This window comes from Mandrillus leucophaeus, unplaced genomic scaffold (genome assembly GCF_000951045.1).
Source record: "Mandrillus leucophaeus isolate KB7577 unplaced genomic scaffold, Mleu.le_1.0 Scaffold516, whole genome shotgun sequence".
NCBI classification, from domain to species: Eukaryota; Metazoa; Chordata; class Mammalia; order Primates; family Cercopithecidae; genus Mandrillus; species Mandrillus leucophaeus.
Window position 1 is genome coordinate 2,116,216 of NW_012105542.1, and position 23,613 is coordinate 2,139,828.

Here is a 23,613-nt window from a genome sequence, read left to right on the forward strand (position 1 = left end):
AAAAAAAAAAAAAAGATTGAGATGCCTCTAGACATCTAACTAGTGAATTGTCAAGGAAGCAGTTAAATATTTAAGTACAGAGTTCAAGAAAGAATCAGAACTAGGCTGGGTGTGGTGGCTCACACCTGTAATCCCAGCACTTTGGGAGGCTGAGGCAGGCACATCACTTGAGGTCAGGAGTTCGAGACCAGCCTGGCCAACATGGTGAAACCCCATCTCTACTTAAAAAAAATACAAAAATTAGCCGGGTATGGTGGCGGGGCCTGTAGTCCCAGATACTTGGGAGGCTGAGGTGGGAGTACCACTTGAACCTGGGAGGCAGAGTTTGCAATGAGTTGAGATACTGCCACTGCACTCTAGCCTGGGTGACAGATCAAGACTCTGTCTCAAAAAAAAAAAAAAAAGAAAAGAAAAGAAAGAAAGAGAATTAGAACGAGAGAGAGAGATTTGGGAACTGACAAGTATAGTTGGTTAAACCATTAAAATGGTAGGGATCAACTAAAGAACAAGTATGTGTAGACAGAGGCCCAAAGACTAAGCCATGGGATAGGCCTATGTTTAAGGATAAAAAAAGGAGGAAAATCCAGCACGAGAGATGGAGGAAGAGCAGTCAGTGAGCTAGAAGGAAAACCAAGAGTTCCTGAAGCCAAATGGGGAACGTGAGCACACCAAATTCTTCAGAGAAGTTGAGTAAGATGAGGATGAGGAACTCATCACTGGCTTTGGCACATAGAGGTCACTGGTCCACGGTTTCACTGAAGTGTTGGGATGAGAGCCTGTTTGGAATGGGCTCAAAAGAGAACAGGAAGAGGAGTGGAGACAAGGAGTCCAGACCACCCTTCGGAGGAGTTTAGCTGAAAAGGGGTACAAAGAAATGGGACAGTATCTGGACACGGTGTATGGTCAAGAGAGGGAGCTCTTGCAGCCAGCAAGTGTTCTGAAGTGCCCTGTGGTGGGACACTTAAGTTACTATTAGCACAATTATTTTGCTGTTATAAGTAGTGCTGCTGAATGAAGGCCACATCAGGATCTTGTTTTTAAAAAGAAATGTCCTTGTTCTGGGTATGTGTTTTGTCAACACGACATCCTGCTCATCATGAACTGGTTCCACATTTCTATTTTGTTCAAGATGGAAGGCTTTGATACTGTGCACTCAGGTTTTCTCTGGTCAACACTTCCAGATCCTCTGCATTTCAGAGCCCACAGAGAACCCCTGAGGCCACAGGCCTCAGTTCCATCCCTGACCAACTTTCTGGGCCCTAGCCCCATGTGTCCCTCCCCTGTAGTATACTGTAGCCACACAAAAAGTTCGAGAAGGGCAGGGGCTGTGGGCCCATCAACTCCTTTATTCCCCAGAACACCTGCCCACCCCTCGGGTCCTGGGGAGAGGAAGGGACCCTGTGAGTACCTAATGACTGCCCCAGGAAGCAAGGCCTTCCTGAGCCAGGGGGCTCTCTGGGACCGTTTCTTACACAGCAGGACAGCTGTGGGCCAACCAGGCCTGCCCTGAGGACTGGGCCAGAGCCCTTGAGGGGACCGCAGGGAAAGGCCCAAAGGACCAAGTGCTCAGCAAAGACCAAGGCAGCCTGGACTGAGCTAGACACCCAGGCTCCAGGTTCCTTCCTCTGAAACATCTGCAGGTTTTTGGGAGGTGAAGGGGTCTCAGCTGCCATGGCTGACCTCTGTGGGACCTCTTCTTCAGCTCCAGATGGTCTTCACAGGGTTCATATACACAGGCTCCCTACACGCACGCATGCACGCGCATACACACACACACACACACACACCCCAGAGTAAATTTACTGATATACACCAATATGAACACAGACACACAATGACTTACCTATACACACATATTAATAGATGCCCAGACTGCTCTGAACACACACCTTCAGACATCCACACAGACTCACACTCACCCACATACACACACTGACACAGCACATTCACATACAAAGATACACACTGACATGTACTACACAGAGACACGCTGAAACACATCCATATACACACCACACACACTGAGAGGTACAGTGATACACACAGTCACAGATGCACAGACATACGCTGATGTAATTGTACAACTGTGGTCACACTGACACATACATGCAATCATCTGCGCAGACTCATACAAACGGACACAAATACCTGAAATACAGAGCCACAGACAGACACACATGGAAGCACGGAATGCACAGAACACTCACACAGTACATACCATGCCGCACACACCGGGACCCACACAGTCTAACAAGCCCCAAGGGTCTCCAGGGCTCCCCTGGGGCTACTGCCCACCCCTCCCACCATCCCCGCCAGGGTAAGACGGTGTCCCCCAGGGAACAGAAGTCTCCAGTCCCATCTTAAGCTCTGCTGGATCCCTCGTGACATCAACCAGCCCCCTCGCGGCTGCCGGGAGCTGTGAGCTCTGTGCTGGGGCCAGGCCGGCACCGGGCACAGACACTTAGGCCCTTGTTGGGAGAACAGAGAGAGGCTCTCTTGTCCACTGCCTGTCTTCGGTTCCAACTGCTGGTTCTCCTAGAGGCCTCTCCTCAGACTCGCAGGTATGTGGGACCAGGGAGGCCAAGTCCTGGCAGAAGGGCCATTGGGGTCAGCCCAAGAGAGGGTGTGGCAGTGTTGTGGGCTGTTTGCAGGAGCACACACGTCTGGCATTGGCTAGGGGCAAGGCTGCACTTCCTTAGCAGTTCTGCGGCTTGCTCTTAGGGCTTGGCAGGGCTGGGCCTCTCAGGGCAGCCCTGAGAGGGGCTGATGGGGGATCCTCTCAATTCCCCTTCACTTTCTCTGTTCCCAAGAAGGCCATGAGGTTGGTGCCTCCAGGACCTGCCTTGTAAAGATAGGAAATCTCTACTCAGAGAGGCTGGGCTGCAGCCCAGGCCCCACAGTGGGCCAAGACTAAGGTCTTGAGATGCACAGCAGCTGGCCTCTCAGGTGAACTCTCTGCTCTCAGCCTTTGCCAAGCAAGGATGAGGCTGTGGGACCCCAAGCGATCTGTGGCGGGGCCTGGGCACCCTGGCCTCCTCTCCTCTGCAGGGTGGAACAAGGAAGACACTATTCCTGGCCACACAGATCAGCTGGTCACACCTTCTGTTGTTTGGCCCCGAATAGATACTGGCCAGTCTTGGGTGTCTCTGCGGCCCCAGCCCAGGGCTTCCACGGCAGTTGCCTTTCCTGAGGCGTTGGGCAGAATTCCCTGTGGTGAGGAGATCGTAGCACAGAGCCCAGCTGGAAATGCGCACAGTAATTCCGGGTTGCCATTGTTCCTCCGTGGGAGTCCGGAGAGCCCAGCCTGTGCCTTCACAAGGCTGTGTGGACTTAGGAAGGTCCTTCCTTAGGCCCCAGGCCTTCCACCTGTGAAATGGGGGAAGGGTTCAGACTTTATGCCCTGAAAAGGTCCTTCCAGCCCTGGCCATCTGGGACTTCTGGGGCTACCCTGGCTCACAGGGTTCTTGCTGCCCTGGGTATCCCCAATTCTTGAAAAGAATCAGCCTGGGAGGGGCCACACTCTGACTATCCCCCTTTATCCCTTCTGAGATGTTTGTTAGAAAGTCTAGGTCCGGGGAATATCATTGTTTGTTCCATCCATGCAGGGGTTGCTTGCCTCTGGGGTAGGAAACCCTCAGGCGGGGGCAGGTGCACAGGTAGGGGAGGATGGAGAGGGCAGTGGTGCCTGAAGCCCTGGATGGGTGGAGCTGACCCCGCAACACCAGCTCTCTCATGCCTGCTCCTCCCTGTCCCCCCAGAGCTGCCTGATCATTGCTACAGAATGAACTCTAACCCAGCTGGGACCACCAGTCCACAGGTGAGTGGTTCTTGGTCCCCTACTCATCATCAGGGCGCTCACTTCCTCCTGAGGCTAAGGAAATCTGTGGAGACACCCAGTAGCCCCATGGGCTGTCCCAGACAATGTCAGGGGCTCAGAGGATCACTGCGAGCACACAGAAATGAGCCACTTGCAAGGTGAATAGAGGAGAGGTTTGAAATAGGGCTTCACGATGGACTGGAAAAATCATGGGATTTGTCATGAAGACACCTGGCTTCTATCCCAACCTGGTTGCCTGTGAGACCCTGGGCAACTCCTCTCTGGGCCTCAGTTTCCTCACCTATTCAGTTAGCACAACAGCCAGCTGCCTCCCAAGGCTGTTTTGAGAAGCGGGTAAGACGGTGGATAAGTGGATTGGTGGGTGTGTAGAAGGAGGGAGGGAGGCAAGGAGGCGGGCAGGTGGGCAGGCAAAAAAAAGAAAAAGGCAGGCGGGCCTAGTAGAGTTGTTGGAGAAGGGATCAGGGCCTGGGCTAGGAGAAAGGGAGGTAGCCAGGGAGCAGGGATCTGCTGATCGTAATCACTTCTTTCTTTAGCCCTCCAAGGCCAATGGGAACATCAACCTGGGGCCTTCAGCCAACCCAAAGTGAGTTCTGGTCCCTCAAGCACCGTTCCTACTTGACTCTCCTCATACCTGGCTCCCCTTGCCTTGGGAATAAAATTCAAATTATCTGGTCTAATATTCAATACTCTCTGCCATCTGGGCCCAGGACCTTTCCCCAGCTTTGTCTCCCACGAATTCCCCAGCAGCCTCTGCCCATGCTGAACCCTCTTCCAGCAATGCCCCCGAAATGTCTGCATTGTTAGCAACTCCCCACACTTCAGGCCCTACTCAGGGGCTTTGGGTACCAGAACCCTGCCTTCTATGCAGGCCTTCTGTGCAGTGTGTCTGGTTTTATCTCCACTCTGCCTATTGTTTAACTTGAATTTGAGCTCCCCTGGGGCCAGGGTGAATCTTACAAGCCCTCTCTCGGCTGGGAGAACATGGCATTCTTCGGGGGTGAGGAGGCATGGCTGCTGGAAGGCTCTCTGTATTTCCCCACTCTAAAGTTAAAAAGAAGCCCAGGTTTGTTCTCAGGCACCAGCTGTCCAGACCTGCAAATGCTGATGCATGGTTTTCCGTCTTCCCCCAGTGCCCGGCCCACGGACTTCGACTTCCTCAAAGTCATCGGCAAAGGGAACTATGGGAAGGTGAGTGACTTGGTGAGGCTGGGAAGCCTGGGTCTTCCCTTCTGCAGCCTCTTTCAGCCCCTGCTGCCACTTGTATGTGTGAAGAGAGAGCTCTCGTACCTGCAGACAAAAGCAGGGGCAGGCGGGAGGCCTCGTACTGCTGTTGGGAAGTCCAAAGTCACCTACAGGGCCTCAAATTCGTGTTTCTGCTCAGGTCCTGCTGGCCAAGCGCAAGTCTGATGGGACGTTCTATGCAGTGAAGGTGCTGCAGAAAAAGTCCATCTTAAAGAAGAAAGAGGTACCAGGGCTCGGGCACAGGCGTTTCTTCTTCTGCTTCTCAAACCCCAGCCTAGGGTGGCTTTCAAAGATGGGTCCCACCTCTGACAGGTCCATGGGGCTGGGTGCAGAGGTGGTCACAACAAAGGGTAGAGGGCAGATGGTATGCAGGATGCTGGTCCTTCTCAAAGAAAACAGGCCGAGCCACCTCACCACAGGCTTTCAGGAAAACCAGCCTGGCTTTGCCTTCCCCTGGGAAACGCAGGCTCCACGACGGACAAGTCTTCTGCCCGTTCCCAGTGCCAGGCTTCCCATCTGTACAATGTGGAGCCTCACTTTCTTCTCTCTGAAGGCCTTCATGCCATCAGGCCATGTGACTGGAGTGCACTAGTGCAATCACAGCTCACTGCAGCCTCAAACTCCTGGGCTCAAGCAATCCTCCCGCCTCAGCCTCCCAAAGTGCTGGGATTAGAGGCATGAGCTACATGCGCAGCACATCATGGACTTCTTTTTGTGTTGTTGAGACAGAGTCTTGTTCTGTCATCCAGGCTGGAGCGCAATGGCATGATCTCAGCTCACTGCAACCTCCACCTCCTGGGTTCAAGTGATCTCGTGCCTCAGCCTCCTGAGTAGCTGAGATTAAAGGCACCTGCCACCACTCCTGGCTAATTTTTGTATTTTTAGTAGAGATGGAGTTTTGCCAAGTTGGTCAGGCTCCTGGCCTCAAGAGATCCACTGGCCTCAGCCTCCCAAAGTGCTGGGATTACAGGCATGAGCTACCACACTCAGTCCCATCGTGGATTTCTTGATGCCTCAGCTGACCTAAGTTCCTTTAACACCTGACTCCATTAGTAGGCCAGAGCAGGCCCAGAGGGAGGATTGCATAGGAGATCAGGGGACTCAGAGAAAAGAGTGATTAATGTTAACAAGGTCTCTGTAGGGAGTGAGAATGGGAGGTTTTCCTGAGGAAGGCAGCGGTGCAGCTGGCCTTGATGGTGGGATTCTGATGGTCTGAAAAGAGGGTGCGACATCCAAGAAGAGGAAATATCACGAGCAAATGTGTGACCGTGGATAGTGCGTGGCTTCTTTCCCTTAGGAACTCATTTATGTGAGGCATCACACATGCTTTGCTTTTCACTCCAGGGGCAAGAAGCTCTGATCCAGGGGCTAGAGCTGTGCCCACATGGACTAGCTTAGGATGAGGCTGACCACCCTGAGCCCTGAATACTAAGCAAGGGACTTGGGCCTGGCTCTGAGGGCAATAGGGAGCCATTGTGGGTGTTTGAGCAGAGGCATGAGAAAGTCCTGAGTAGGATGACTCCCACCCACAAGCTTGTATGGGCTGTGCCGGGATAAAAGGGGTGGTTGTGGGCTGTGACATGGACCCCTCTCTTTGTGACTCCACAGCAGAGTCACATCATGGCAGAGCGCAGTGTACTTCTGAAGAATGTGCGGCACCCCTTCCTCGTGGGCCTGCGCTACTCCTTCCAGACACCTGAGAAGCTCTACTTTGTGCTTGACTATGTCAACGGGGGAGAGGTGGGTGGGCCCACAGGGAGGCTTCCCTGGGCGGGCTGTTGGCTGGGAGCTGTCTATCCCGCATGCCCACTGCATGCCAAGTTCTGGAATGATCTCACCTCATCTTACAATAGACCCATTTTGTAGCTGAAGAAACTGAGGTTCAGGGAGGTAATCATTTGCTCAAGGCCACCCAGCCCATACCTGATAGAGTCAGGACTTGAATTCACGTCTGTTAGACTGCCCACCATAATGCTTTCTTGCCTTCCTCATTCAGAGTTGCCCACGGACACACTTTGATAGACCCAGGAAAGGTCAATGCTAAGAGGAACTCATGGTCAAGGTTTCCAGTGCTCCCATTTTGCCCCATAGGGCACAGGATGGGATTGACTCGTCACTCTGGTAAACAGAGACCTGAGGCCACCTGGTGACCCAGAAGCACAGCTGGACAAGCGGGGCTCCCTCCTGGGCTTCACTCTGTCTCTCTGGTCAAGATGGCAAAATGGGCCGGGCGCAGTGGCTCACGCCTGTAATCCCAGCACTTTGGGAGGCCAAGGCGGGTGGATCACGGGGTCAGGAGATCGAGACCATCCTGGCTAACACGGTGAAACCCCGTCTCTACTAAAAAATACAAAAAACTAGCCGGGCGAGGTGGCGGGCGCCTGTAGTCCCAGCTACTCAGGAGGCTGAGGCAGGAGAATGGCGTGAACCCAGGAGGCGGAGCTTGCAGTGAGCTGAGATCCGGCCACTGCACTCCAGCCTGGGCGACAGAGCGAGACTCTGTCCCTAAAAAAAAAGGTGGCACAGTGTAGTGGGGCTCTACTCAGTGACCCCAGATTTAACCTGAGTGACCTCATGCCTTTCAGAATGATGCCAAGAGGGGGGGTTTTGTCCTGCATCCCTAAGTGAAGGGCTTTTCATGCCAGCAAAATAGTCTAAAAACATTGGCCCATGGGTGGATCTAACCTGGGCTCAGTCTGACAGCCATATCATCTCATCGCCTGGATTGATGGAAAAGCATATCTTTGAACCACGCAGGTTCAAATGCCAGCTCTGCCCATTATAAGCTACATGACCTTGGGCAAGTCGCCTAACCATTCTGACCCTTCCTAGCTTCCTCTTACATGGAACTAGCATGACATTTGTACCTTGAAGGTTGTCATGAGGATTAAATAAGAGATGTGGAAAGGCCTGACTTGGAGCCTGGAACACAGGAGGTGCTTAAGCAATGCTAACTCATCTCTTCTTCTGCTGACTCTTTGGACACCCAGGTCTGCTGTGTGGGGCAAGGGTCGGCATGAACTCTTTTGGTAGGAAGATGCTGCAGGTCAGAGAGGGAGTGAGCTGGGCAGCCGCACAGGGCAGGGAGCAGGTGCGCCCTAGCCCTACAGTAGCCACCCAGTAACTCCTCTCACACTCCTCCTCCCCTCCAGCTCTTCTTCCACCTGCAGCGGGAGCGCCGGTTCCTGGAGCCCCGGGCCAGGTTCTACGCTGCCGAGGTGGCCAGCGCCATTGGCTACCTGCACTCCCTCAACATCATTTACAGGTGAGGCCTGCCTGTGGCTCAGAGCCAGGACCAGGTCCTTCTTGCTCCAACAGCTAGGGGTTGTGTGGACCCTAAAACCTGATGAAATCCTGGTGGAGTTGGTCCTTTGTTTTGGGTGGGGTTGGAGTCTCCTCCTCTGAGGTCCAAGTGCCCAGATTTCCTGGGCTCTCCCTCTGCGTCTCTGGGATCCTCCATGAATAGTTCTCCTGCCAGGACCACCCCACCACCAGGTCTCCAACTCTCCTCACTAAACGACTGAGACACCTCAAGGCTCTTTTCTCTTATTTTCTGCAGGGACCTGAAACCAGAGAACATTCTCTTGGACTGCCAGGTTGGTGTGTGTGTGTGTGCGCGCGTGTGTGTGTGTGTGCGTGTGTGCACGTGTGCGTGTGGACGTGGTTGCACAGGTACACTATCTGACCATGAGTCTGTGTGCATGGATGTGCATGCATTGTACATGCATGCATATAGGTAGGGGAGGCATTTGAGCATATGTGTGCGTGTGTGCCCATGCGCATGTACACACATGCATATGTGCACGTGAGACTGTACATGTATATATGTGCATGCGTGTATACAAGGGGCAGGGGTGGAGCCAGGCAGGGGCTGGTGGAGTTTGTCTTAGACTGGGCTCCATGGAAACAGACTCTGAGATGGAGAGGAGGCAGAAGCTTCGTTGAGGAACATTCTCAAGAGATAACACTTTTAAAGGGTGAAAAAACAGGATTGGGCAAAGGAAGAAGCTCACCTGCGTTGTGGTTGCCAGTGGAGCCTCAGCTGATCTTGCAGGGGTGGGGAGGGCCTAAGCCAGGATGGCTCTCTAGGATTGTCCCAAAGTGAGGCAAAGAGGATGGGCCTTTGTGCCCCTGGACATGGATTGCTCCTAAGGAGGGGGCATAACTTTGGGTGCGGGCAATGTTCTAGCAGCAGGGGGATGGGGATAGGCATGGTTCTTCTGTACGCTGGTTTCAGGGATCCGGGCAGAACCCCACAGTATCTACTCACTCTACTTTCCTGCCCAGCTGCCACAAAGTGTGGTTGCTTTCTGAGTCCCCAGCCTCTGTCTAGGGGGTTTCTGTCCACAAGGGCATCCTGAAGCTGCCACTGTTGTAGGGGTGGGTCTGAGTTTGTGATGAGCTGTGGGCAGAGAGTGGAACACATGTGCCCACCTGGCCCCTGTGATGTTGCCGGCATCCAGTCCAGGACCCCTGGGTTGGTGTGGAGCCTCCAGTCTGTGCCTGGGCATCAGATCCCACAGCTGCTGCCCTGAGGTGTGACATCTGGACTTTGGGGTTAGGCCTGGCCATACCCTTGGCCACCCTCATACCACCCTCCGGCCCATGCCCTCCCTCATTCTCAGGGACACGTGGTGCTGACGGATTTTGGCCTCTGCAAGGAAGGTGTAGAGCCTGAAGAGACCACATCCACGTTCTGTGGTACCCCCGAGGTAAGCGTAAACATCCCAGGAGAGTGGAGGTCATGAGTGGGTAAGGCCACAGCTCCTGATTACAGCCAACAAGTTACAGCAAAGGGGGCTCACTCCTTTGACCCAAGCACTTCTCCTGAGTTGGCTGTACACTGAACCTTGGTTTCCTCATCTGTGTAATGGAGGCACCAGCTCTAGGACTGCTGAGACCCAGCCAGCTAGCCACTAGTGAAGCTCTACCGCAGTGCTATCCAGTAGAAATAGAAATAGAAACGCAGGCCAGGCGCGGTGGCTCACGCCTGTAATCCCAGCACTTTGGGAGGCTGAGGTGGGCGGATGACCTGAGGTCAGGAGTTCGACACCAGCCTGGCCAACATGGCGAAACACTGTCTCTACTAAAAACACAAAAATTAGCCAGGCGTGGTGACAGGCACCTGTAATTCCAGCTATTTGGGAGGCTGAGGCAGGAGAGTTGCTTGAACCTGGGAGGCAGAGGTTGCAGTGAGCCGAGATCGCGCCGTTGCACTCCAGCCTGGGGGACAAGAGCAAGACTTTGTCTCAAAAACAAACAAACAAACAAAAAAACCTTTCTTTGAACTCCCACCAATATTAGACCTTGGACCTTGGGCCTGAAGGGGTCCCCAGTGGCTAGACAGATGTCAGGGTGAGGGTTGGAGGGCCGAGGCTACAGACTGGGAGGCTCCTCCCCACCTGGCATGAGACAAGACCTCAGCTGCTCTCTTTTTCTCCATATGCTTGAAAAGTTGGGTCTTGGATCTAATGGCCTCCTCACTTTGGTTCTAGGGTAGCTGATGGTCAGATGACCTCTCTGAGCAGGAGCCATTGTCTGTGTTTGTGTATGGCGGGTGGTGTTTGCTGGATAAAGCCAGCCCCCAAAGCCTGGCAGTCCAGCCATCCTTCCTTGAACGTTGCTAGGGACAGGAGCAAAGGATGTGGAACCCCAGCTCATGTAGGAGACATGTGGCCCCAACACATCACCTAACCATGACTCAGCCACTTCCACAGTGTTGGGGGGCACAGGCAAGAGTAGCCATGGTTGCTCCTATTGTTCGAGGGCCAGCACATATGTTAGCATCTTAGAACAGCGTCTAGGAGGGATTTGGCATCTTCATTTTTTCAATGAGAAAACCAGGTTCTGAGAGGTTAAATGCCCTGGCTGAGACCATACACCAACCGGGGCTCAGGTCTGTGTGACTCTGCCCTTCCTAGACCCACACAGTCTCTCAGAGCAGCTTTTCCTGTTGCTGAGAACTTGCCCCTGACTCAGTGGCAGAGACACTAGGCTAAGAAATCAGTAAGCCTCTTTTTTTTTGTTCCCAGGTTCTCTTCCTCAGGCAAGGCATACAGGCATGGTGTGCATTTATTTATCAGTAGCTCAGGGATCACCCCCTCCTTCCTGACCCTCTCGTCTGACCCTAGGGTTTCCAGCACAAGGATATACCACATTTACTTTTACTTACACTCACATTTGTCTCCACACTGCCCTGTGAGCGTACTCCCAGGGCCTTCCATTCCCAGGACACCATAGCCCGCTGAATGCCTTCACATAAATAGAAAAAGGCATCCCCTCCGGGCAGACTAATTAGAAAAAGCACCCCTTGAAACAAAAATAAAGTTGACAGATAATACCTCTGAAATAGTGTTGTGGCTTGGTGAGTGGATCACAGCCATGACTGCAGCCCCCTTTACCCTTTTGGCTGATGCTTTTGTGTGGTACACACCATGTAAATTGCACAAAGCAGCCCTGGCTGACCTCTTCTGCGTCCCCAACCCGTGGCAAAGGGCCCTGCAGAAAGCAGGCCTTTGGTGAATGACTGATGAATGAACACATGCACAGCCACAGAGCACACGCACAGCAGGGTCAGCTCTTGGTCATCTTCCTCCAAGTGCCTTATTTACAGATGCGGCAACTGAGGCTTAACAACTTATTTCATTCAGATAAGTGTGTTTCCTTCTGACAGTACTTGGCACCTGAAGTGCTTCGGAAGGAGCCTTATGATCGGGCGGTAGACTGGTGGTGCTTGGGGGCAGTCCTCTACGAGATGCTGCACGGCCTGGTAAGTTGGGGGTAGCCATCTACAAGGGCCATCTGGCTAGCGATGGGTCTATCTCTCATGTGGTCTACACAAGCTCTGCCCAGGAAAATGAGCAAGCCATCTCTCCATTCCAGACTAAAAAAGATAACGCCAAAGCAGATATGCGAATTATTTTTTTTTCCCAATAATGTTAGTTTAGGCCAGGGGCGGTGGCTCATACCCATAATCCCAGCACTTTGGGAGGCTGAGGCAGGTGGATCACCTGAGGTCAGGAGTTTAAGACCAGCCTGGTTAACATGCTGAAACCCCATCTCTACTAAAAATACAAAAATTAGCTGGGCATGGTGGCGAGCACCTATAATCCCAGTTACTCGGGAGGCTGAGGCAGAAGAATCACTTGAACTTGAGAGGCAGAGGCTGCAGTGAACCGAGATCGCACCACCGCACATCCAGTCTGGGTGACAGAGGGAGACTCTGTCTCAAAAAAAAAAAAAAAAAAAAAAAAGTTAGTTTAGCACTTTATTGTTTACAACACACTGTCTCACCTTGGGTGCCTCAAAATAGCCTTTGGAGACTGACAGAAGGAAATGGAATTATTCATATTTTGCTGATAGGGAAATGGAGACCAAGAGAGATCACAGTCCTGATAGGCTGTGGAACCACCCCTGGCCCCAGTCCTAGGCTGCCTGCTTAGGTAGAGGCATGTGTAGATTTGCCCTAGGCCATGCTTTGCTTTGGGGGTGGTTTCACCAACATAGCTTGGTTCCTAGGAAGGAACAGACTCTGTGGATTAAGGGGAAGGAACAGCTGGAAGAGGCTTGGGAGGAAGAATAGTAAGAAAGAGAAGGGGACCCTGGATATGGTTTGGGGCCTGGCTCTCTTCCTAACTGCAGCATAATTGCTCTGAGTCTTGTTTTCTTATCTGAAAAATTACAGCTCTCTTGGAGGATAGTTATGAGACTGGGGTGAAATGATGAAGGTGAAAGTGCAAATGTTGCCAAATGCAAAGTTGGTGAGCAAGCTAGATGAAAAGAGATGGGCCTCACACTGGTGGGAAGAGGCTTCTGGCCTTCCTAGCAACTCTCTCCATTGTGCTGGAAACCTGGAGTCCTGTCTCTTTCCAGTCTGCCATGCGAGCCATTGCACAAGACGGGGGTCATGCTGAGTCCTCCCAGCCGCCCACCTTGCTCCAAGTCTCCCGGAGCCTGTGTTCACTTTTGCATGGGTGATCCTCCAGTTGCTCTCCCTCTCTCCCCAGCCGCCCTTCTACAGCCAAGACGTGTCCCAGATGTATGAGAACATTCTGCACCAGCCGCTACAGATCCCTGGGGGCCGGACGGTGGCCGCCTGTGACCTCCTGCAAAGCCTTCTCCACAAGGACCAGAGGCAGCGGCTGGGCTCCAAAGCAGACTTTGTAGGTGACCTGCCAGTGGAGCACTGGCCCCCAAGGGGCTCGCAGCTTCCTGCAGAGGCAGCTCAGAAGCACATTAACATGCATCCCGCTGCCCTCTAAAACCAGGCACTGCTCACTTGTTCATTTGGAAATTCACTACTGCTACTAACTGACTGCTTTCTCTAGTCTAGTTCTCTTAGTCAATCAATATTTACTAAGCACCAACTATGTGCCAGGTATTGAGCTAGGTGTTAGGGATTCAATAGACTGGGTCTCTGCCCTTATTAAGTTTGGGGTGGGGGCCGGGTGCAGCGTTCATGCCTGTAATCCCAGCACTTTGGGAGACCAGAGCAAGTGAATCACCTGAAGTCAGAAGTTTGAGACCAGCCTGGCCAACATGTTATAAACCCCACCTCTACTAAACATACCAAAAATTATCTGGGCGTGGTGGTGGGCACCTGTAATCTTGGCTACTTGGGAGGCTAAGGCAGGAGAATCACTTGAACGTAGGAGGCGGAGGTTGCAGTGAACTGAGATCATGCCATTGCACTCCAGCCGGGGCAACAAGCAGAAATCCATCTCAAAAACAAAAACAAAAAGTCTGGGGTTGGGGGTAGGCAAAAAACCCAAACATTATATACAATTATCACAAGATATGACAAATGTCAGGAAGAAAATGAACAATGAGCTGAGATAAACAATAATGGGAGGGGAGCAAATTAATACTGGCATTGTCAGGGAGTTCTCTCTGAGGGGGTGACAATTAAGCTGAGGCTTGAAGGATGAGAAAGAGGCAGCCATGAAGACAGCTGGGCAAAGGCTCCCCAGACACAGGGCACAGCATGTGCAGAAGTCCTGCTATGGGAACAAGGAGGAGAGTGGCAAGTTTTAGGGTGTTTTGAGCAGAGGTGTGGCATGACCTGATTTAAGTTTATAGAAGATTCCTCTGGCTTCTTTGTGGAGGGTGGACTGCATTTGCTTTTTTTTTCTTGAGTCGGAGTCTCGCTGTGTTGCCACGCTGGAGTGCAGTGGTGCAATCTCAGTTCACTGCAACCTCCACCTCCCGAGTTCAAGAGATTCTCCTGCCTCAGCCTCCAGAGTAGCTGGGACTACAGGCACATACCACCACGCCCAGCTCATTTTTGTATTTTTAGTAGAGATGGGGTTTTACCATGTTGGCCAGATGGTCTCGATCTTTTGACCTCATGATCTGCCCGCCTCGGCCTCCCAAAGTGCTGGGATTACAGGCGTGAGCCACCATGCCTGGCCTTTTTTTTTTTTTTGAGACTGAGTCTGGCTCTGTCGCCCAGGCTGGAGTGCAGTGGTGTGATCTCGACTCACTGCAACTTCCACCTCCCAGGTTCAAGCAATTCTAACGCCTCAGCCTACTGAGTAGCTGGGACTACAGGCATCCGCCACCATGCCTGGCTAATTTTTGTAATTTTTTTAGTAGAGACGAGGTTTCACCATGTTGGCTAGGCTGGTCTCGAACACCTGACCTCAAGTGATCTGCCCGCCTCAGCCTCCCAAAGTGCTGGGATTACAGGCATGAGCCACTGCGCCCAGCCAGCACTTGCTTTTTACAAATATCTGAGCACTTCTTCCTTGCCAGACCCCAGGCTGGGCAAATGGGATATAGGGATAAATGATTCATAGTCCATTCTTAGCAAATTCATTATATTCATTCATTAAAGTGGCACTTTAAAAATAATCCTACTTTTTAAATTCAACACAAGATAATTTGGATTTACAAAAAGAAGGCCACAATACTTTTCTCACCAGGAGTTTGCTTTCTTTTCTAACACAGTGGTTAAGATGAATGGACTAGGCCAAGTGCAGTGGCTCACACCTGTAATCCCACCACTTTGGGAGGCCAAGACGGGCAGATCACCTGAGGTCAGGAGTTCGAGACCAGCCTGGCCAACATGGTGAAACCCGGTCTCTACTAAAAGTACAAAAATTAGCCGGGCGTGGTGGTGGGCGCCTGTAATCCCAGCTACTCAGGAGGCTGAGACACGAGAATTGCTTGAACCTGGGGGTGGGTGGAGGTTGCAGTGAGCTGAGATGGGTGCCACTACACTCCAGCCTCGGCAACAGAGTGAGACTCTATCTCAAAAAAAAAAAAAAAAAAAAAAAAAAGAATGGACTATGAGGCAGACTACTTGGGTTCAGATCCCTCCTTCACCACTTACTGGTTACAGGACCTCAGATGTGTTGCTTAATTTCTCTCTGTGAGCCGCAGTTTCCCCACTGTAATACCTAACATAGCTGTTTTGAAGATCAAATTGATTAGTATTAATGTATGCAAAGTGCTCTCAGCAGTGTCTGGCGCACAGTAAGTGCTTTTTAAGTGTTTGTACCAAAAGTTTTACATTTCAGTTACTGTAAATTATAACAACATTTAGGGCATCTGCTGCCTACTCCTGGCCAGCTTAAAGAACAGGGGTTTCCATGAAGATAAGTCTCCTGTTCCAAGCAAAAATTTGCATCTTTAAAAAAAAAAGTATGACTCTTAAAATAAGTTATACAGGCCGGGCGCGGTGGCTCAAGCCTGTAATCCCAGCAGTTTGGGAGGCCGAGACGGGCAGATCACGAGGTCAGGAGATCGAGACCATCCTGGCTAACACGGTGAAACCCCGTCTCTCCTAAAAAAATACAAAAAAACTAGCCAGGCGAGGTGGCGGGCGCCTGTAGTCCCAGCTACTCGGGAGGCTGAGGCAGGAGAATGGCGTGAACTCGGGAGGCGGAGCTTGCAGTGAGCTGAGATCCGGCCACGGCACTACAGCCTGGGTGATAGAGCGAGACTCCGTCTCAAAAAAAAAAAAAAAAAAGTTATACATTCACATAGATCAAAATTCAAAGGGTACAAAAGAGTATCCAGAAAAAGTCCTTCCAGCCACCTAGTTCCTCAATTCAGAGGCAACCAGTGTTACCAATTTCTCGGGTATTCTTTTGGAGGCTTTATTTATTTTTATTTTGAGACAGAGTCTTGCTCTGTCGCCCAGACTGGAATGCAGTGGCATGATCTCGGCTCACTGCAACCTCTGCCTCCTGGGTTCAAGCGATTCTCCTGCCTCAGCCTCCCAGGTAGCTAGGATTATAGGCACACACCACTACGCCTGGCTAATTTTTCTATTTTTGTAGAGACGGGGTTTCACCATGTTGGCCAGGTTGGTCATGAACTCCTGACCTCAGGTGATCCACCCACCTTGGCCTCCCAAAGTGCTGGGACTACAGGCATGAGCCACCGCACCCAGCCTCTTATGGAGATATATTGGATCTGAGTTGTTAACCAGCCCACTGGGGTTCCTGATATAGGGAGGTGGAGAATGATTATTTGAGAAACACAGATAGAGGATGTGATGGAAAGAAGTTGGTGCCAATGTTGATTTTGATTAGGAAAGGTGGTGAATCATGACCAGGGCTGAGTCCTAAAATCTGGTTGTCTGGGAATCCGAAGATCTTCTTGGGGGCTTTATTTTTCAAGCCTTCCCTAGTGAGTTGATTTAGTCTATTTCTCTTCTTTGCATACTGGAAAACTCAAGATGTACTGAAGCAGAGTGAGGGGAGGGGTCCCCAAGCTCCCACTGGCACTTCCCCACCCCTAGAGCAGATTCTGCTGTCTTATTCACTGACACCCCCAAAGCCTAGCAAGGGGTCGGTGCCCAGAGAAGATGCTCAGTAAATAGTTTTGGAATAAACAGATGCTGTAGTGGGGAGAAGGGTTTGGATCTGGATGATGGGAGAGGGTTGGCTACAAAACTCTCTTGTCCCAGGAAACCGGCCAGAACTGCAAGTTAATTTCCAGTTGACAGCCAGTTGCTGGTGGAGCTCTGGAGGATGTGGGAGTGAGGTGAGAACACCCATGGGGAGGGCTACTTCTAACTAGCACCTTTTTTCTGCACTTCCTGCAGCTGGAGATTAAGAACCATGTATTCTTCAGCCCTATAAACTGGGATGACCTGTACCACAAGAGGCTAACTCCACCCTTCAACCCAAATGTGGTAAGAGGTCACAGCATTCTAGATTCTGGATTTCCGGAGCTGGGGGAGCTTGCTATGTGTACCAACTCTCCTTATCCAGATGGAAAAACTGGGGGTCCAAGAAGCTCAGGCATTTGTCCTAGGCTACACAGTCAGAGGTAGAACTGGTCCTGACCACAGGTGCAGCTCTTGGATAAAGAGCCATGTTGCTGCTCCTTTACCTTTAGCACCAATAAATACCTCTGACTTCAGAGCCTTTTACAGTTTGTGTGTCACGTAGCACACCCACATAGGGCCAAGCCCTTTAGAAATATTTTATCTTTTTCTATTTATAGACTTTTCTCTGATAATAAAAATGACATATATTCTTACAAAAAGTATGTAAAACACTGGCGAGGCGCGGTGGCTCACCACTGTAAATCTCAGCACTTCGGGAGGTTGAGGTGGGCAGATCACTTAAGGGCAGATCACTGAGGTCAGCCCGGCCATTTTTAGGTTCTTGATTCGTACCACCTTTTCACTGTGTGGAAGCAAGAACTAACCAGTGTAGCCAACATGGTGAAACCCCATCTCTACTAGAAATACAAAAATTAGCCAGAAGTGGTGGTGCACACCTGTAATCCCAGCTACTCGGGAGGCTGAGGTGGGAGAATAGCTTGAACCCGGGAGGCAGGGGTCACAGTGAGCCAAGATCATGCCATTGCACTCCAGCCTAGGCAACAGAGGGAGACTTTGTCTCAAAAAAAAAAAGAGGAATGTATGTAAAACAGAAAAGTTTAAAGTAGCGGTGGGGAAATGCTTATTATCTCACTACTTAAGGAAACCACTGGCATATTTCCTTCCAGTCACTTTTCTATGTGTTTTTTTGTTTTGTTTTGTTTTTTCTTGAGATGGAGTCTCACTCTGTTGCCCAGGCTGGAGTGCAGTGGCGCCACCTCGGCTCACTGCAAGCTCCGCCTCCCGGGTTCATGCCATTCTCCTGCCACAGCCTCCCGAGTAGCTGGGACTACAGGTACCCACCACCATGTCCGGCTAATTTTGTTTTTGTATTTTTAGTAGAGATGGGTTTTCACCGTGTTAGCCAGGATGGTCTCAATCTCCTGACCTCGTGATCCGCCCACCTCAGCCTCCCAAAGTGCTGGGACTACAGGCGTGAACCACCGTGCCCAGCCTGGGTTTTTTTTTTTCTAACCTAATTAGGTCCTACTTTATAATATCTATATGTGTATGTGTGTGTATCTATTCATCTATATATCTTCCTCCTTTTTTGGCTAAAAACTATGTTGTTATAATTTCCTCATGTCATAAAAAATTTATAAGTACAATTTTTAGTGGCTGCATAATATTTCAATCCTATGTTGGTAACATAATTTACTCACTCATGTTCCTAATGGCAATCTTCTGGTTGTTACTATGTTTTTTCTTTATAATGATGTCCTGATGAACAGCTTTAAGTATATGTCTTTGTCCAGAATTCTGGTTATTTCCTTAAGATGGATTCCAGATGGGGGTTCCCAATGCTCACATTTTCAGATTCTCTCTCTTTTTTTTTTCTCCTTGAGACAGAGTCTTGCTCTGTTGCCCAGGTTGGAGTGCAGTGGCATGATCTCAGGTTCAAGCAATTCTCATGTCTCAGCCTCCCGAGTAGCTGTGATTATAGGCATGTGCCACCACGCCTGGCTAATTTTTGTATTTTTAGTAGAAACGGGGTTTCACCATATCGGCCAGGCTGGTCTCGAACTTCTGGCAAGTGATCCACCTGCATTGGCCTCCCAAAGTGCCGGGATTACAGGCGTGAGCCACCACACCCGGCCATTTTTAGGCCTTTTCACTGTGTGGAAGGGAGAACCATCTACTGCCTACCAGCGGCACCTGCTGGAGAGTTCTCATCTTACTTGCACTCTGAAGCATGTGTTGTTAATTGTTTTTTACTTTGCAAATTTGATAAGTAAAAAACAGCATCTCTTAATTGTTTTAATTTATATTTCTCTGTCTTATAGTAAAGATGGTTAGTTTTTTAAATTTATTTATTTTTTGAGATAGGGTCTCACTCTATCACCCAGGCTGGTGTGCAGTGGCATGATCTCTGCCTATTGCAACCTCCACCTCCTGGGCTCAAGCCATCCTCCTATCTCAACCTCCCGAGTAGCTGGGAGGTGGGTGCCACTACCCCTAGCTAATTTGTATTTTTTGTACATATGAGGGTTTTCTATGTAGCCCAGGCTGATCTTGAACTCCTGGGCTCAACTGATCCACCCCCTCAACTTCCCAAAGTGATGGAATAACAGGTGTGAGCCACCACACCTGGCCAGTTTTTATTTTCATTTTCATTTTTATTTTATTTTATTGAGATGGAGTCTCACTTTGTTGCCCAGGCTGGAGTGCAGTGGCGCAATCTCGGTTTATGGCAACCTCTGTCTCCTTGGTTCAAGCAGTTCTCCTGCCTCAGCTTCCTGAGTGACTGGGACTATAGGCATGTGCTACCACACCTGGCTAATTTTTGTATTTTTAGTAGAGATGGTGTTTTGCCACATTGGCCAGGCTGGTCTTGAACTCCTGACCTCAAGTGATCTGACCACCATAGCCTCCCAAAGTGCTGGGATTACAGGCATGAGCCACCGTGCCTGGCTTTTATTTTTTATATTTTTGAGATGGAGTCTTGCTCTGTTGCCCAGGCTGAAGTGCAGTGGCACGATCTCAGCTCACTGCAACCTCTAGCTCTGCAAGTTCAAGCAATTCTCGTGCCCCAGCCTTCCGAGTACCTGGGACTACAGGCGTTTAGCACCACGCTTGGCTAATTTTTTTGTTGTTGTATTTTCAGTAGAAACAGAGTTTCACCATGTTGGCCAGGCTGGTCTCGAACTCCTGACCTCAAGTGATCCTCCCGCCTTGGCCTCCCAAAGTGCTGGTTTTGCAATGTTAATTGGTAGTAGCAGTGTGAATGAAAGGAGCCCTATTGGAGGTGGGCATTTGAGGCTGTGTGGTCTACCTGTAAAGCGTGGTGCCAAGCCCCTTCCATCGAAACAGCCTGCATACGAAACACTGCCAATGTTAATTCACCATTTACATTTCTCCTTTCGTGAATTACCTATTCATGAACTTGTCTTTGGGCACTGGATCAGATAGGATACACTCAGGCCAGGCACCAGAAAAGCTTCTTTTCCTTGGAATTTTAAAAAGACAGTAAAGACAATGTAAACTGATACCCTGGAGAGAGAATCATACATGGAATGCCAGGCACAGATGCATGGACTTTAGAATGAGACACTCCAAAGCTGGATTCCTGGTTTTGCCACCTACCATTTGTGAGGTCTTCAGTAAGTTTCTTTAGTATCATTTTCTTCTAGGGTCACACAACTAATAAGGGCCAGGATACATATTCTGATCTTGGAACTCTGAGTGCTGGGCTGGGACTACCTTGTCTTGTAGCCTTATTGAGAAGCTGGAAACTGATCTGTTTGGCTCCATAGCCCAACTTGCACACTAAAGAAGATTTGCAAGCCCTTCCCCTTCCTCGGCTGCTTACTTTATAAAACTGAGGCCTCCTCCTCGGAGAGACTGTATTGGTTAGCTCTTGGTGCATAACAAGCAACTCCAGAGCTAGGTGGTTTAAAACACAATCTTTTGGCCAGGCATGCTGTAACCCCAGCACTTTGTGAGGCCGAGCCATTACCATTGCTTGAGGCCAGGAGTTCAAGACCAGCCTGGGCAACATGGCGAGACCCCATCTTTATAGAAAAATAGAAAATTAGCCAGGTGTGGTGCTGCATGCCTGTAGTCCCAGCAGGAGGCTGAGGTGGGATGTCGAAGCTGTAGTGAGCTGTGATCATGCCAGTGCACTCCATCCTGGGTGACACGGCAAAAAAGACCTTGTCTCTTAAAAAAAAATTATTTTGTTCGGATTCTATGTGTTTTTTTTTTTCAGTCTGAGCCAGGCCAGCTGGTCTCTGTGGAGCTCTCTCACGTCTGTGGTCAGCTAGCGGGACAGTTGGCAGTTGTTGATCTACAATTGCCTCACTCCCATGCCTGGGAGTTGGCAGGCAGCCAGGGCAACTGAGTTCTTCACGAAGCCTCTCATGCTCCAGCAGGCTAGTCTGGGGCTGTTCACATGGTGGCCTCAGGGTTAGAAGTACAGCAAGAGAGCAACTTCTGATGTACATTTCTCAAGCCTCTGCTTGTGTCATATTTGGTAATGTCCCATTGGCCTAACCAAGTCATATGGCTAACTTACATTAAAGGAATGGAGAAATAGACTCCACCTCTAGATGGGAAATGGAGAATTTGTGATCATTTTTGTAATCTCCCTCACAGGTCTTCCTCCAAAATAGCTAAAGCAGCCCCAATCTCCACCATATTATCCTATTTTATCTTCTTCACAGGACCTGTCACCATCCTAAGTTATCTATTTGTACACATGCTTATTATCAATCCTCCTACCCCCTACACAGTGTAAGCTCCATGAATACAGGGGCTCACTTTGCCTTGTTCTCCTGTGTTCCCAGCGCCATGAACAGTACCTGGTAGGCATTCAGTAAGTATATATTGATTAACTAACTCGTCTAAGGATTGGTGTAGAGGCAGAATACCAGGAGGTGAGAGGATAAAATGATCACTGTAAATGCACAGGAAAGTGACAGTCAAGTATGGATGACTAGGAAGCATGGGGCACTCACAGAGGCCTGACATCCCTGAGGATTTGGGCTCCTTTGGCAGCTCTGACCCCGGTGTTTTCTTCTCATCGTTGGCTTTCATTGACAGGCAGGACCTGCTGACTTGAAGCATTTTGACCCAGAGTTCACCCAGGAAGCTGTGTCCAAGTCCATTGGCTGTACCCCTGACACTGTGGCCAGCAGCTCTGGGGCCTCAAGTGCATTTCTGGGATTTTCTTACGCGCCAGAGGATGATGACATCCTGGATTGCTAGAAGAGAAGCACCTGTGAAACTACTGAGGCCGGCTGGTATTAGTAAGGAATTACCTTCAGCTGCTAGGAAGAGCGACTCAAAGTAACAATGGCTTAAATGAGAAGCAGGTTTATTTTTTCCACCACATAAAAGAAAAATAACGTTACGGAGTCCAGGGCTGGCAGGACAGGTCATCAGCTACTCAGAGGCTGTATTTCTGCCCTGCCAACCTTGACAAATGGCTTCCAATGTTAGGTTTGCTACAAGATGGTTACTGGAGCTCTAGCTGCCAATTTTGTGTTTGGGGAAAGGAAAACAGAGGAAAGGGGGAGAAGAGCAAAGGGTGCTTTTAAAGAGCTTTCCCTCTGCTTCCATCTCACTAACCACCCACCCCTACCTGGAATGGAGGCTGGGAGATGTGGCTTATTTGCTGGGTACGTGACTATCCCTTATAACAAAGGGGTTCTGACACTAAGGGAGAAGGGGAGAATGTTGGGTAGGCAGCCAGCACGCTTTACCAGAGGGCCTCCTGGTGTTTGGATTTTGATCTCAATGTGTAAAATGACAGAGATGTAACAAGCTTATCGGGTATCAATATCTCTAATTGTTCTATGTTGATGATATCTGTCTTTGTTGCGGGTAATATTGGACATTTGTTATTGGGTCTGGGTGCCTGGTATCTGAACCCCTTCTTGTCTCCAGGGAATCCCCTGTTTTATGAGACTTAATGGGGGGCAATAACTACCTCCACTTAGGTTCCAGCAATTCTCCTGCCTCAGCCTCCTGAGTAGCTGGGATTACAGGCATGCACCACCACGCCTGGCTAATTTTGTATTTTTAGCTGAAAATGCTAGACACCGACTTTCCCAGCCTCCCCTTAGCCAGGGCCAGGCATGGGGACCAGGGATGCACCCATGCCACACTTTGACTCAGGAAAGGAATCAGGAGTGCTCTTTTGTGTGGTAACTGTGGCAGCAGTATCCACAAAATTGAGTTCCTGGTGTAGAAGTGGCAAGGATGCAAACTGTAGCAGTTGGTGCTCAATGGCAACAACGCCATCAGACCAGCCCTGCAATGTCATTCCTGGAAGCCTCAAGTCTTTTTTTTTTTCAGACAGTCTTGCTCTGTTGCCCAGGCTGGAGTATAGTGGTGCTATGTCAGCTCACTGCAACCTCCGCCTCCCGGGTTCAAGTGATTCTCCTGCCTCAGCCTCCCTAGTAGGTGGAACTATAGGCATGCGCCATCACACCTGGCTAATTATTGTTTGTATTCTTAGCAGAGACAGGGTTTCGCTATTTTGGCCAGGCTGTTCTCGAACTCCTGACCTCAAGTGATCCTCCCACCTCAGCCTCCCAAAGTGCTGGGATTACAGGCATGAGCCACTGCACCTGCCCAAGCCTCAAGTCTTATCTAGCTTTCCAAATGATCTGAGAACTTCTGATCCTTTTTAACACAGTCCTTTTTTGCTTAATTGGCCAAAGTTAGCTTTAGATCGCCTGCCTATGCT

At 50.2% G+C, this 23,613-nt stretch overlaps 1 protein-coding gene across 5 annotated transcripts in view; it reads left to right on the plus strand.

Annotated features, from left to right (window-relative positions):
- Positions 1-22,768, plus strand: part of SGK2 (serum/glucocorticoid regulated kinase 2) — a 30,817-nt gene extending 8,049 nt beyond the window's left edge. Inside the window, exons 2-14 of one of the 5 annotated variants that reach the window (XR_001007852.1) lie at positions 3,759-3,817; positions 4,372-4,421; positions 4,969-5,026; positions 5,220-5,303; positions 6,689-6,820; positions 8,233-8,345; positions 8,640-8,676; positions 9,706-9,792; positions 11,754-11,849; positions 13,087-13,242; positions 17,136-17,225; positions 20,331-20,521; positions 21,963-22,768. Coding sequence is in view for 4 of the 5 variants with exons in the window: in XM_011996479.1 (XP_011851869.1) it covers positions 3,782-3,817; positions 4,372-4,421; positions 4,969-5,026; positions 5,220-5,303; positions 6,689-6,820; positions 8,233-8,345; positions 8,640-8,676; positions 9,706-9,792; positions 11,754-11,849; positions 13,087-13,242; positions 17,136-17,225; positions 21,963-22,127 (1,104 nt within the window). In the remaining variant the exon portion in view is untranslated. Of the gene's footprint in view, positions 1-2,060; positions 2,562-3,599; positions 3,657-3,758; positions 3,818-4,371; positions 4,422-4,968; positions 5,027-5,219; positions 5,304-6,688; positions 6,821-8,232; positions 8,346-8,639; positions 8,677-9,705; positions 9,793-11,753; positions 11,850-13,086; positions 13,243-17,135; positions 17,226-20,330; positions 20,522-21,962 lie in introns of those variants that run through there. The other 4 variants (XM_011996481.1, XM_011996478.1, XM_011996479.1 and 1 more) reach the window with 4 other exon arrangements.
- The last annotated feature ends 845 nt before the right edge of the window (positions 22,769-23,613 follow it).